Source organism: Erpetoichthys calabaricus, chromosome 18, assembly GCF_900747795.2.
Source record: "Erpetoichthys calabaricus chromosome 18, fErpCal1.3, whole genome shotgun sequence".
In the NCBI taxonomy this organism is placed as follows: Eukaryota; Metazoa; Chordata; class Cladistia; order Polypteriformes; family Polypteridae; genus Erpetoichthys; species Erpetoichthys calabaricus.
Window position 1 is genome coordinate 82,006,437 of NC_041411.2, and position 13,586 is coordinate 82,020,022.

General features: G+C 42.3%; 1 protein-coding gene across 2 annotated transcripts in view; it reads left to right on the top strand.

Annotated features, from left to right (window-relative positions):
- Positions 1–12,166: 12,166 nt before the first annotated feature.
- Positions 12,167–13,586, top strand: part of ptprga (protein tyrosine phosphatase receptor type Ga) — a 411,465-nt gene continuing 410,045 nt past the window's right edge. Inside the window, exon 1 of one of the 2 annotated variants that reach the window (XM_051921188.1) lies at positions 12,167–12,881. In XM_051921188.1, the coding sequence (XP_051777148.1) occupies positions 12,794–12,881 (88 nt within the window). In that variant the 5' untranslated portion in view covers positions 12,167–12,793. The remainder of the gene's footprint in view (positions 12,882–13,586) is intronic. The other variant, XM_028825125.2, reaches the window with a different exon arrangement.

Sequence of the window (13,586 nt, forward strand, 5' to 3'; positions counted from 1 at the left end):
GGCTGTTAAGAGGCAGGGCCTGTTAAAGCCCATTGCGGCACTTCCTGTGTGATTTTGGGCTGTAAACTGTATTGTATTGTATTGTATTGTATTGTAAAGATCTCACTCACCCCTGGGGTCCTTGCCATGGCAGAGTTGCTTAACTACCTCAGTGACCTCCCTCAGGAAAATGGGTATTGATCTCCCAATGTTGGGCCCACCACCTGCAAGAGGAATAGGGGCCGGACACGATGTGATTAGGGCGGTGGTGAAAGACCGAGATCTTGGCGGACTGGAACCCCCGGAAACATAAAGTGATTCTTGGGATGTCCGAGTACTAATGTGACCAATTATTCTGTGCTGTTAACAGTTGATCAATGTCTAAAAAGCTAGGTAATTAAGAAAGATGCATAAGAGGCGGAGTTAAGCAGCAGAAAGCATATGGTGGGAGGGGCAGCAGGCGGGGCCAAGAGTCACTACCCATGCAGTGAAGATGACATCCCATAAGGAACCTCCAACAGGCAGGAGGACATCAGCAGCAAAGGACAAGAGAGCATTCATGATGGTTGTATGTCATCTCAAGGTACCAGGCTGGATGGGTGATAACTGGAGGGAAAGTGTGATAAAGTGACAGCCCCAAGTTTCATCAAGGTTTATATCTGGCGTTAGAAACAATGGAGAAGAAACAACAGAAAAGAGCACCCTATTTGGGAAAAACTCCGCTTTATTTTGGAGCATTGATCTTCTATAATGAGACAGCGTAGGAGGGGGATATTTGAAAATGCTCCATGCCTGCCTATGTGTGCCACATATTTCATTTATTACTAGTCAGCCTGGCATTTTGAGAACTTCTGACTAATAGTGGAAGATTCCGAGACTGGAGGGAAGATACACCTGGGGCTGTTCAGAAGGACACAGCTGAATGGCTTAATGAACAATGCTGTTGAGAACCCCAACCACAGGCTTTCTTTTTTACAGCTCCATGACTCCAAAGTCCACCCTGCCAGCTATCCAGATTAAACTTGTATGTTTCCCTGGGCTCCCTCCACTCCCTCTAGCCTTTCCCAGCTGACACGCAGGTCATTGGCTCTTTCTTTTGACTCAGTCCAGTTCTTGTTATCTCGTGTGAGCAGGTGGTCACTTCCGCTCTTTCTAAAAATCCACTTTCCCATAAGGCATCCATCGGGGAGTTTTTGCTGAGCAGGCAGCCAATCAGCCGCACTCCACCTGTGATATGCTGGGTAAGGCTGACCGCTTCCTCCAGCAAATTGGCTCACCTCTTTTTATAGGCTCATTTGGGCAGTGATTCACCAGCAGCTGCTTGAGTGAAATTCAAACTGGAGAACAACTGGCAGTGGGCATTGGTGTGGGCAAACTTGAGAGTGCTTATGGGAATCTGCTGCTCTGTCACAAGAAAGTGACACCTGCAGTCTACTCCATGGGAATGGAGCTTCCAATATGGCTTAGAGGCCATGGATTTGAACTTTAAACCTCAAGGCTGCCACTACACTAATTGCAGAATAAGACTGACAGGAATGAAAGAGCCTATGTAATAGATAGATAGATTGATAGATAGTGTGGAACGAGCCCCGGACACAGACAGGCAGACATGTTTAAATTCACCACCACACGTTTATTTACAACTAATATTTACACTATAAGTGCTCCACAAACCCCAAACTCCCGAACAACCACACTATGCCTTTCTTCGGACCGCCTCCTTCTCTCTCTCTTCACTGACCTTGTCCATCTTCCACCCGACTCCAGCCTCCTTGTGAAGGGAGGCGGCCCCTTTTATCTGCACCCAGATGTGCTCCTGGTGTGCACCGGCAATCTCCCACCGACACACCAAATCTGTGGCGGAAGTGCCGGCTGTATCCCAGTACTGGGGTCCAGGAAACTTCAGGCATGGGGGCGCCCCCTGGCAGTGACCACGGATCCCTACAGGGCTGAGCTTCCAAGCTCTGTACCCGTGGCCCCCAAAGCAACCAGGGCGGTCGCACCCTCATGGTCCGCTCCTCCTGGGCGTCCCAGCTGGGCTTGGTTCCCAGCCGCGGGCCACGATAGATAGATAGATAGATGATAGATAGATAGATAGATAGATGGCACGGTGGCGCAGTGGGTAGCACTGCTGCCTCGCAGTTAGGAGACCTGGGTTCGCTTCCCGGGTCCTCCAAGCGTGGAGTTTGCATGTTCTCCCCATGTCTGCGTGGGTTTCCTCCGGGTACTCTGGTTTCCTCCCGCAGTCCAAAGACGTGCAGGTTAGGTGCATTGGCGATCCGAAATTGTCCCGTGTGTGCCCTGCAGTGGGCTGGCGCCCTGCCCTGTGTTCGCTGGGATTGGCTCCAGCAGACCCCCCCCCCCCCGTGACCCTGTAGTTAGGATATAGTGGGTTGGATAATGGATAGATAGAATTTTCTGCACACGTTTTTGTGTTGTAGATTTGATTTTAAATGGATAACTTTCATTATTTCTGACCACCAATCTACACTCAGTAATCCATAATGGAAAGGTGAAAACATATTTTCAGAAAGGTCTGCAAATTTAATGCAAATCAAAAAACTGAAATTTTCAGACCCTTCATTCAGTACTTTGTAGAAGCCCCTTTGGCAGCAAATCCAGCTTCAACGCTTCTTCAACTCAGTCTCTACAAGCTTTGCACTTTGACCAGTTTATCCCAGTCTCCTTGCCGGATCCTTTCAAGCTCCATTAGACTGGATAGAAAGTGCCTGTGTCAACTGCCATCTTCAGCTCTCTCCATACTTTTTCTTTAATCCTGGGCTTTGGCTGGGCCACTCAAGGTCCCAAAGTCACTCCAGTGGGGTCTTCGATGCATTTGTCAAGTTATGGTGTGCACTCTGGAGCAGATTTTCTTCAAGGACTTCCCTGTATTTGGGTGCATTCATTTTTCCCTCAAATCAGACCAGTTTCCTTACCCACACAACATGATGCTGTCACCACCATGCTTCACTGTAAAGATGGCAGTAGGAAGATGATGAGCTATGTTTGGTTTTCACCAGAGACAGAGTCCAATTTTTATTTCATCAGACATGATTATCTTCATCCTGATGATCTCAGAGTCATGTGCCTTTTCCTTTAGGGTGGCTTCGATCTTGTCACTCTACCATAAACGCCTGATTGATGGAGTGCTGTTAAGATGGTCGTCCTTCCAACGTGTTCTCCTATCACAGCAGAGGACCTCTGAAGCTCTATTAAGGTGACCATTGAGGCTACTCAGTCAACTCTACAAAAAGTCCTGGTGGTTCCAAACTTCCTCTGTTTCACATTTATTGGCACCATCTTGCTCCTGGGAACATTCAAAGCTTTCCAAATGCTTTTATCCTGGTGCCACTGGTTTTATGGTTTTATCCCTTTGCCACTATCCCTATCCTTTTTTTTGCCTCATTATAGTTTGATTGTGGAGGTCTACTGTACAGCGCGTTCCATGGACTTCATGGCTTGGCTTTTATCCTGACATGCACTGTGAATTGTGGGACCTTCTATACATGTGCGCCTTTCTAAACGATTTCCACTCCGCTTAGTTTGCACAGGTGGACTCCAATCGAGTTCTATAACCATCTGTAGAAGAACTAAAGCAAGCAGGATGCAAATGTTCCCTTTCTTGACATAACCTCAGAGAGTGTGAGACAGTTGGCGGTGCACTACCTTAGACTGGATGGGATGGGAAGTGCCTGTCGTGTAATGAGACCTGCCCAGTGACTTCTTGACTATTAGTGCACAGCTCAATCTGACAAAATATCTTTAGTCGTATTTGTGGGCTCTTACAATGCACATAAGGCAGAGATGATGAATAAGGAACACAAGTATTTAGGACATCACACACAGAACAGAAGCTCGTCTTGGACAAAAGTGAAAAAAAAGGATGATTTTGTAGCAGAACTCACCGTACCTGTTAACCCTTTGTTACAGCAATGGGTCCCTCAGGCAGCATAGTATAAGGTTCAGAAGAACAGGTGATCACAAGTGCACTGAAAAGTTGTCACACAGTCAGTGTAAGTGACATGGCCCACAACTAGGAGTTGCGTGAAGCGACATTGGCCTTAATAGTACCATTTCAGGGTTTAAGCATAAAGGATGTGGCATCAAGGGCCATGTTAAATTTCTTGGGTGAGCCTGAAACCTCAAACTTGTGGTGAGCTTCCAAAGGCCCATGTTGACCTCTTAGCTAATGGAGAGACAAATGGACTCTGAGGTATTTAGAAATCTGTGGTGTCCACTGGAGTTGCAGGATTGAATTAGGATACAGTGAGGTGTGGTTCTGGATCAGGCGATTTAAAAATATGGCAGCAGTCACGTTAAAATATCTGTGGGCGAGTAAGCACCAGCCAACTGGCATGGCTGCACAAATGATTTGCATGGCAGGAGGAAGGCCAGGCAAATTTAAAGATGAGAAGAGGAGTTCAGGGTGGTCTTGTGGAGTGAAGCGCTGGACGTGGGCTACAGGAGGAATCTCATTCTACTCTTCCCTTTTCAGTTTTTAAGTTCCCATAATTGCCTCCTTCGGAAAGCCAACAGGTGGGTAAAACTGCCTTCTCGGTGTCATAGACTGGATTCTCCCGGCTTGTTTGACTGTCAGCCTTTGTTTGCTTTTATGCTCCCCGATCACAGAACTTTCTTATTTTATCCAGTAAAGTGCTGTAAGATGGCTTAGGTTGTGAAAAGGTGATATGTAAATGAGAGGAGCGCTTGAATGAGAAATCAGTTAGCGGCCCAAGCTGGGCAGAACTGATAAGGGCGCCGTCATGCCAGGTGGCTTCTTTCTATAGTTACATCTTTTTTTTTTTTTTTGGAAAAACCGTAAGGCAAAAGAAAAGAAAGCAGATATTCAAGAACCAGCCAATGATAAATAAATAATAAAACAAAAAAGCAATAAAGATTGGCGGCTGGCTTTGGGTTCTCAAACTGGGTCTGCTGCTTTTATGCATTGTGTGGGTCAGGCTTTGAGAAGACTGTTCAGCCATCACATATAGGAGTGCCGCTCTGCTGCCTAATCCTGGCGTCTGCTTGAACCTTAAGTTCTCCAATTACTCTCAAGTCTTTGGTGACCCATGATAACCAGTTACTGCTCTCTGTTACTGACTGGGAAGTTAAGGATTTTAAAAAACTGAGGCTGGTTTATCCAAATGGGTAAATGTTACGGTGTCATTTTATACAATTTTTGTTTGTCTTTTAAATATTAATTTGTAAGATTATTTACACTATATGGCCAGAAATATGTGGACCACTGCCCCCCGCCAGTGATTGAGTTCAGGTGTTTCATTGCAAACAGATGCATCAAATCAAGACCTAGCCATGCAATCTCCAGTGACAAACATTGGGACGTACTGAAAGGCTCAGTGACATTAAACGTGGCACACTCACAGGATGCCACCTTTGCCACAAGTCAGAATGTGAAATATCTGCTCAGTTAGATCTTGGGCCCGGTCAAGTAGAAGTGACATTTTTGGGAAGTGGAAGTGTCCAGGAACAACAACAGGTCCGCCACAAAGTGGTGGCCAGTGCAGACTCGCAGAGTGGAGCCGCCAGTGTTGTGCAAGTTCACACCTCACAGGAACTCACTCAAAGTTCAGTTCACACACATTAATATGAATAAATTCATGTTCTAGATCACCATTTCAGTTTTGAACGACTTCATGTTCAGTTCAGTTTGTATTTTTTAAGGAGTGATAATAAATGACACGAGTTTACTTTTGTCAATTGTGCATGCCTTATATTAGGCTATTCCAGTGTTCTTGAATAAAATACAATAATTATGAAGACTTTTTTATTTAAATACACTTTATTGAGTTATACCCAGCAACAAACACGTATAACCATATATGCTAATATCCTCCCGGTCAAAAAAGAAATTAAATAGATGCAGGTATACATATAAATTACCGCTCTATTTTCAACTGTGTGACACAAATGGTGAACTAACTTATTACACTGCTGATCAAAATTATATTCAAAATATAAAGTGGCCTCGCGAAGACCAACGCTTTCCTAAAAGCGAAAGCGGAGCTTCACCGCAAGTTCATGTCAGCGGGGGTGCAGCTTAATCACAAGCAGGCAGACACAGACAGCGCCAATTTGATATTATTCTTTTCGAATACAAATAAATGGCAAAACATTCGTACAAAATAAATATTCGTAAAAATCCACTATTTGTGCTTATCCGAATACCGTATCCTGTGACTGGCTAAACATTGCTTTGTTAACCCTTTGCACTACCACTCGCCTGTTATTTCCAGTTCTTTTTTACTTTGCAAGTAAATGGAATGACCCGGCCGGCACCCTAACATTTCTTTGGAGTCCTGTCCTTCCCTTGATTGATGACAAACTAGACGTCATTGGGCCCTCTGAAACTACACATCTAGCACAATGAGGTTGTATGCTTTTGAGTTGCAATGCCAAAATTCTATTAGCTTGTATGACACTAATTATAATAAACTTGATTATCTTAAATACATACTGTAGTTAAAAATGTAGCTCTCTCGCTTGTTTGCTCTATTGTGCTATGGAAAAGCCAGGGTTATTGATCTGGCTCAAGTTTATTTCTTATTCTATAGTGTTCCCTGAAGGGATTGATATAAAAGGTAGTATAACATATGAAGGTTTAAAGTATGGGATTTAAGATATTTTGTTATAGGCTACATAATAAGGAGTATAAAGGGAGAAACAGGGTCACATAGGACCCTATACGACAAAACACCAAGTGTTGATTGAAGAGGTGTAAAGCACGTCACACGCCAATGAACTCTGCAGAAGTAGACACAAAGCCTCTGGAGTGACGAATCACGCTTGACTATCTGGCAGTCTGATGGACGAATCCGAGTTTGGTAGATATCGGATAATGTTACTGTAAAGTTTGGTGATCTTCAGGACAGTGGAGTATCAGGGTTAACAACAAAAGAAAGAACTTGGCTGCAATTAGTCCAAAACGCAGTTGCAAAAATTTTAACTAAAAAGAGAAAATCTAAGTGCATCACAACAGTCTTAGCATTGTTATACTGGTTACCTGTGTCCTTTAGGATTGATTTTAAAATACTTTTAATCTACTGTTTAAGACCCTACAATTGTGTTAAAAGTGTTTCAGAAAAAGGATGGAAGGATTCATGGACGGCCTTTATTTACACTTTCAGTTGCATGAATGTATTACAAATGTCTGGCGTCTAATTATGGCAGATTTTATCATAAGCTGCTGTTACTGCTCCTCTACTGTCTCATAAAATAGCATCTGGAGGATATCAAACGTGTTTACAAAACCTCAAAGCTGGCGCTTATTTGGGTATCCTCTAAACTGTTGCCCACCTCATGTCATCGGTGACTTGGTGGCAGCGGTTGCTTCTCCAAAAACTGATTCATTCATTGGCATCTGGCGCAGGGACGGCAATTAATAAAAAAAGGTGAATATGGTGCGCAGCACTGGCCTACCATTTTAATTAAAAATGGTTGTGTATTAGACAAGTCACACGTTGATCTTATCAAAAGCAATGTATATAAAAATTCAATTGAAAAATAACGGCTCTTGAAAGCATAATGACAGTATTTAAATAAAAATGAAATTCTGAAAAAAAAAAAAAAAACAACACACACACATCCCAACCGAATATCCCAAGACAACTGACTTACAATTAGACACAAAATAGTACCTTGAACATCAAACACTTAACAATCCCTCTTAAAAAGTCAAATAAACAAAACCCACCATATGAAAGCTAAAGTTGTTATCAGAGGCAGATGGACTTTTAGCTCCTCGCTGATCCGAAGTCAACCACCCTCGACGACCACCCCGCACACCTGCCGGTTTCAGACCGTTTCTAGACCACTTTAGACTGGTGGGTGAACTCGTCTCTTGAGGAGACAACACCCACCCTGTGCACTGGCCATGTGTTGCTATTTGTATTTCTATAAAGGTTTCGTTAGCCAGCCTTCAAGAGCTCAGCATACCTTCGCGCAAATCTCCCGGATGTGCAAAATTCGAAAAAAAAAAAACAAAAAAATAAACCGTCTGACATCGACCCGCTTAAAATGAGAAGTGCGCATCATAACTCGATGAAGGATCACCGAGAACCCCTCACGGACGGCGAAATCCCGTCTCGCTCGCGAGTCGCGGCTGTCCCGCCCGCTTACCCCTCTACTCTCCGCACGGAGGCGGCTGTGTTCGTCACTGCGTCTCGGTAGGTCGGCTTGAGGAGTTAAAGGAGCTTCCCGAACTCTCAGCATTCGAGACGCCGTGTTCAAGCCCACCCACCCCAGGACCTTTTTACACAACACAGATCACTCAAGAAAATTCCACAATGTGGGAAACCCGGGGGTCGCTGTGTATGGGGTATTGAAATCCATTTAAAAAGAGAAAAACCACACTTCCCAGTAGCTCTATGAAGCAATTACCGCCGCCTTGGCATGCAACGTGTTCCACAATAACTGGATTATTAAAAATTTCTGATTTAATCCCATCTTGTAATCAATACAGAAATCCATCTGTCAACATCGTTTAATAAAACTATTTTTATGTGCCTGTTATTGCCCCCAACAGTGGACAATTCTCACAACACCCACATCCAACCTAATAATCACCAACATGGATGTGCAGCCCCCCCCCCCCCCCCCCCCCCCCCCCCCCCCAAAAAAAGCAGTTTATTTGTAGGAGGAATACAGCATGTCCGGCAGCAGCCAATTTAAAGGAAACGAACACAGGGGCAGATTTGTCTTCAGGCAACACACGGCTGCAGACTCGCAGAGTTCACGTACTGGGAGGTCCCTGCAGGGGTTTCAATGTTCTCCACGTTTTGGATTATTAATTTACAACTTTGGAAATACAATTGGTTACATTTCTTTAGCTTTTTCAATTGCTTGAAAATGGTCACATGGTGCTAGTAGTGGGATTTGAACCCACAACCTTGGGGGCTTGATGTCCAAAGCCGTACCCACTATGCCAACACTGCCTGCCTTGCACCAGATGCTTGTGGGGAAGAAGGATGGATAGACACCACACTGCCTGGGTGTTAAAACACAGATAGAGGGATAGATATAGGTACATTTTTTCAGAATTCACTGTCTTAATCTTCTTTATTTATTTATCTGGTGTGTACAATGTTATATACTGTATACGCTGCCGTTCTTTATTATATTCTGTAAGTGCCTTGAGCATGGGAAAGGCGCTATATAAATAAAATGTATTATTATTATTATTATAACATATGAAAGGCACTACATACTAGATAGACAGATACTGTAAACGCTACATTTGGACAGAACTATATAAAGTGTATACATAGGAAGAAGGGAATATCTTTTAAACATAGACTATTAGATGGATATACAGTATATGACAAGGTATATAATAGGTATTTTCAAACAAATTGAAATTGACTAAAATATTCAACTTGAATCCAGAGTTGTTGGAAAATGCAGTTAAGATATTATAAGTTGATTTTGAACTGAATTACATGTAATACATGATATCACATTTACAGTACTCTGACCACCAAAAACAAAACATTCCCAAACACAAGGTCTTATGCAATGATCAAAAAATGAAGTTAATATTTTTTTTTTATCATAGGTGAGTATTTACATTTATTCGGTGAGAGACAGATCGGCAGATAGAAATAAAAGGTGCTATATTTTGATGAGTGGATAGATAGATAGATGGATAGATGGACAGATAGAAACAATACAAACAGACAGATATGAAGGCACAATATGAAATGAATGCCATGTATATGAAAGGCACAATATAAGATAGATAGAGAAACAGGGTATATGTTAAATACATATACTTTATTAAATGGATATACAGTACATGAAAAGGCATATAACAAACATTTGAAAATGATCTTTATTGAAATTGAATAAAACGTTGAACATGAGTACCAATGTGTTGAAACCAATGGCGTTAAGATGCCAGGAGTTCATTTTCAAGCAGATTACATTTAATATACCATACTTACAATACATCCACCAACAAAACCAAAATACCCCCAAAAACCATTTCTTACACAGTTTAAAAAAAAAAAAACCCTAATCTTCGATGTGTATTTCCATTTCTTTGAGGATAGGAAGATAAGCAGATAGAAATGAAGGGTGCTATATTTGGATGGTTGAACAGACAGACAGATAGGAAAGACACTATACTGTATTATTAGTAGATACTGTGGGCAGAAGGGTAATGGAATTACATTAATAGATTCAGAAGACAGATAAGACAGGCACTATAAAAGAATGAAAGGTAGAAAGATAATGTAAACCATACAAATATATATATGAAACATGCTTAATGAGATAAAAATATACTGTACATATGAAGGGCACTACATAAGATAGACAGATTAAAGAAAATTAAATATGTTAAAAAGATACCTATATTAGATATATAGCATATGAAAATGGAACAGAACAGATATTTTCAAATAATCTTCAGTGAAACGGATTAAAATAATCAACTTGAATCCAAATGTGCTGAGAAAATTGAGTTAATATTCCACAAATGCATTTTGAAGTGGATCACATATAGAACATATATTTACAACACATACACCACCAAAACATTTCAACATTTCAAAGCACTATTTCTTATACTGTACGTTGTTTAAAAACAAACATTTTAGACGTGTATTTCCATTTCTTTGATGGCATAGATAGGCAGATAGAAATCAGAGACAGTATAAGATAGATAGCTATAGAGACAGGACAGGCGCAATACAAAGATAGATACTATTGTATAATGCCTTTACATCTACAGTAAACAGAAAAAAGACACCCTATAATGGGATGATAGATAGATAATTAAATGAATGATAAAGAATACATATGTGAAAGGCACTATATAAGATGGACAGATTGAAAAGAAAGATACGTCAAAATATATACCATATTGGTGGATATACAGCACATGAAAATTAAAACAATAGATATTGTCAAGTAATCGTTATTGAACGTGATTAAAGTAAATAACCTGAATCCAGATGCGGTGAGAATATGGAGTTATGTTTGAAGCATATTACATATAATACATGAGATCATGTGTACAGTACATCCACTACCAAAAAAAAAATACATTCCCAAACATAATTTCATACACATTTAAAAAACAAACATCTTAGACGTACATTTCCATTTCTTCGACCACAGGTAGATATATTCAGATAGAAATCAAAGGTACGATATGATAGATAGATATGAAAGGCATATCTATTATATAATAGACAGAAAAGGCACTATATAAGAGAAGGTAAATATGAAATGTACTATATAATACATAGAGCAAAAACAGCATTTAATAGATAGCTAAGGAAGGCACTATGTAATAAATGGAATGTCATATATATAGGGCAGAGACCAGAAAGGCACTATATAATAAACAGCTAGGTAGTCAGCCAGCATCTGCAAAAGGAAAAAAAGGTTAAAGTCTGTTTCCACTGCGAATAGGAAAACATTTTGGCTGTATAGCCTTGACAGACCTAATGAAGGCTAGCCAAAACCTTGTGTCTTTAACTATCTTACGTTTCCACGAGGGGTTACCCTTTCCCTTTATATAATAGATAGGAACTGCACTATATCATAGATAGATATGAAAGGCACTGTATAATAGACAGAAGGCGTATTCACGACTTCTTCAGAGCCTATTCTAAAGGCTCCCAGGTGTCCATTGATCAGCCAGAGTAACTCCCAAAATCTAATCAATCAAGTCATAATCAAATGCTGCGTGCTAGCGAGTGAATATTCAATGTTTTCGGGCTCATTTTCTATTTTATTCCCATTTCTTTACGATTATAAATGTATGACTATTGATATTCCCAACTTGCATCTGCGTCTGTATGTAATTATTCATACCGTGAATACGGAGCTGGTGAACTCAGACAGTTGTCATTGATTATTCTACAGTACACGAGCTTTTGCAAGGCCATTTTTAAAGTATAGGTAACACTAGCTAATGGCGATATAGTTATTCTCTGAGCCTGACTGCACACGCACAGTGTTCAGAATATTTATTTAAAGATGGTAGGCATAAATATATTGTCTTTACAACTACAAACTCCACAACTTCTCTAGAAGAAAATAAACGAGAAGGTCGCGTCTCTCCATACAAATGTTAAACGCGCGTGTGTGTGATGCTGATTACGTGGTGCACACCGCCGTGCAGATGTACCCGGTTACGCGTGAGCTGCCCCCTGGTTTTAGCGCTTAAGCTCGAGTTGTTGCAGCGTATCAGCGGCGGTTGCGACGACAGAGAATGTAACGGCTCGCTGTTTGCTCGCTCCCTCACTCGCTCGCCGGCGCCTATACTCTTTTGGCACTAGGATCCAGTGGTATCGCGCAGCTCCCTCCCACCTTCCCTCCCCTTTCTCGCCTGTTTTAAAGTCTCTGCCAGAGTCGGGCTCACATGTTACTTCCTGGATGGAAGAATGGAAAGCTTCCAGCTCGGCTGCAACTACTCCTTTCCTACTTCTCCAAGAGCCGCCGCCACCGCCGCTCCGACCTGCACGGACTACCGCCTTTCGTAGCCGTTTCCGCAGTTTTTCCTTCGGCCGGGCCCTTGAGCGTGGCCCATGTCTCGCGTGGCCGTGGGAATATGGTAAAGCTCGGCTCGTGAAGGTGATTTTTCGGGCAGAAGTTCTTTGCGATCCTAACTTTATTCCTGGAATCAGTGGCTCGCGGTTGTTGCTGCCGCTGGTGCATTTGGCTTTTCAGTTGTTTGTTTTTTGCTGCATTTTTACCTTTGTCTTTTTTAAGCGATTCTTGGGAACAATAAACTTTGACCACCGGGCTTTTTTTTATTTCCCTTTGCTTCGATGTGTATAGTGACATGCGGAGGCTACTGGAACCGTGCTGTTGGTGGATCATTTCTTTGATTTTATCGTTCTTCCCGTTTGGATTGGTGGATTGCCATCCCGGTAAGTAAGATCTTACATTTTCTTAACTCGCATTTTTTCCGCTTACTCTGCAGCAGTTATTTCTTTTGTCTTATATTGTACTCGTATGCGGACAAGGCCAGTTACTGTTTAAAAAATCCGTTTTTGTATTGGACGGCTGGCCGTGCTTTCTGCCCCCCCCCCCCCCTCCCTCCCCTTTCCCTTTGCAAACCGCCTAAAATGTGCGATGAGCTGAATGTGGAGACCCAAAAACTAAGCCAGCGTCCTCCCGCTCGTGCGATCGCCGTTATGTCGTCGTGAAAAGGAAAAAAAGGTGAATCTTCCACCACACGCCTTCCTTCGGAGATCGCACATCGGCTGCAACAGCCGCGTACCCCGCGCGGCATTGCAAGTTGCGGGTGAATTTGTACCGTTTACATTCACTGTTTGACAAAGTGGCGATTTAAACAATCGGTCTGCTTAAACGTACCTTTCGGTAAGGCGGAGGCTTCTGAAACGTTCCGTTAGAACCCCTGAAAAAAACCCAGCTAATTAACGCCTCTCGATCGCGCTCGGCGCACGTTTCTGCTGCTCCGGAGTCCGGTGAGCCGCCTTGGCGCAGTGATTGTAGAAGCAGAATTCAGAATGAACAAGAGCGCTAAAAAGTCGACTTCGCCGCTATTTGTGCTTCAGGAGGAAGTCCTGGATATAAATCGGATGCGTTTCTTAGGAGGTTTATGAATGAGG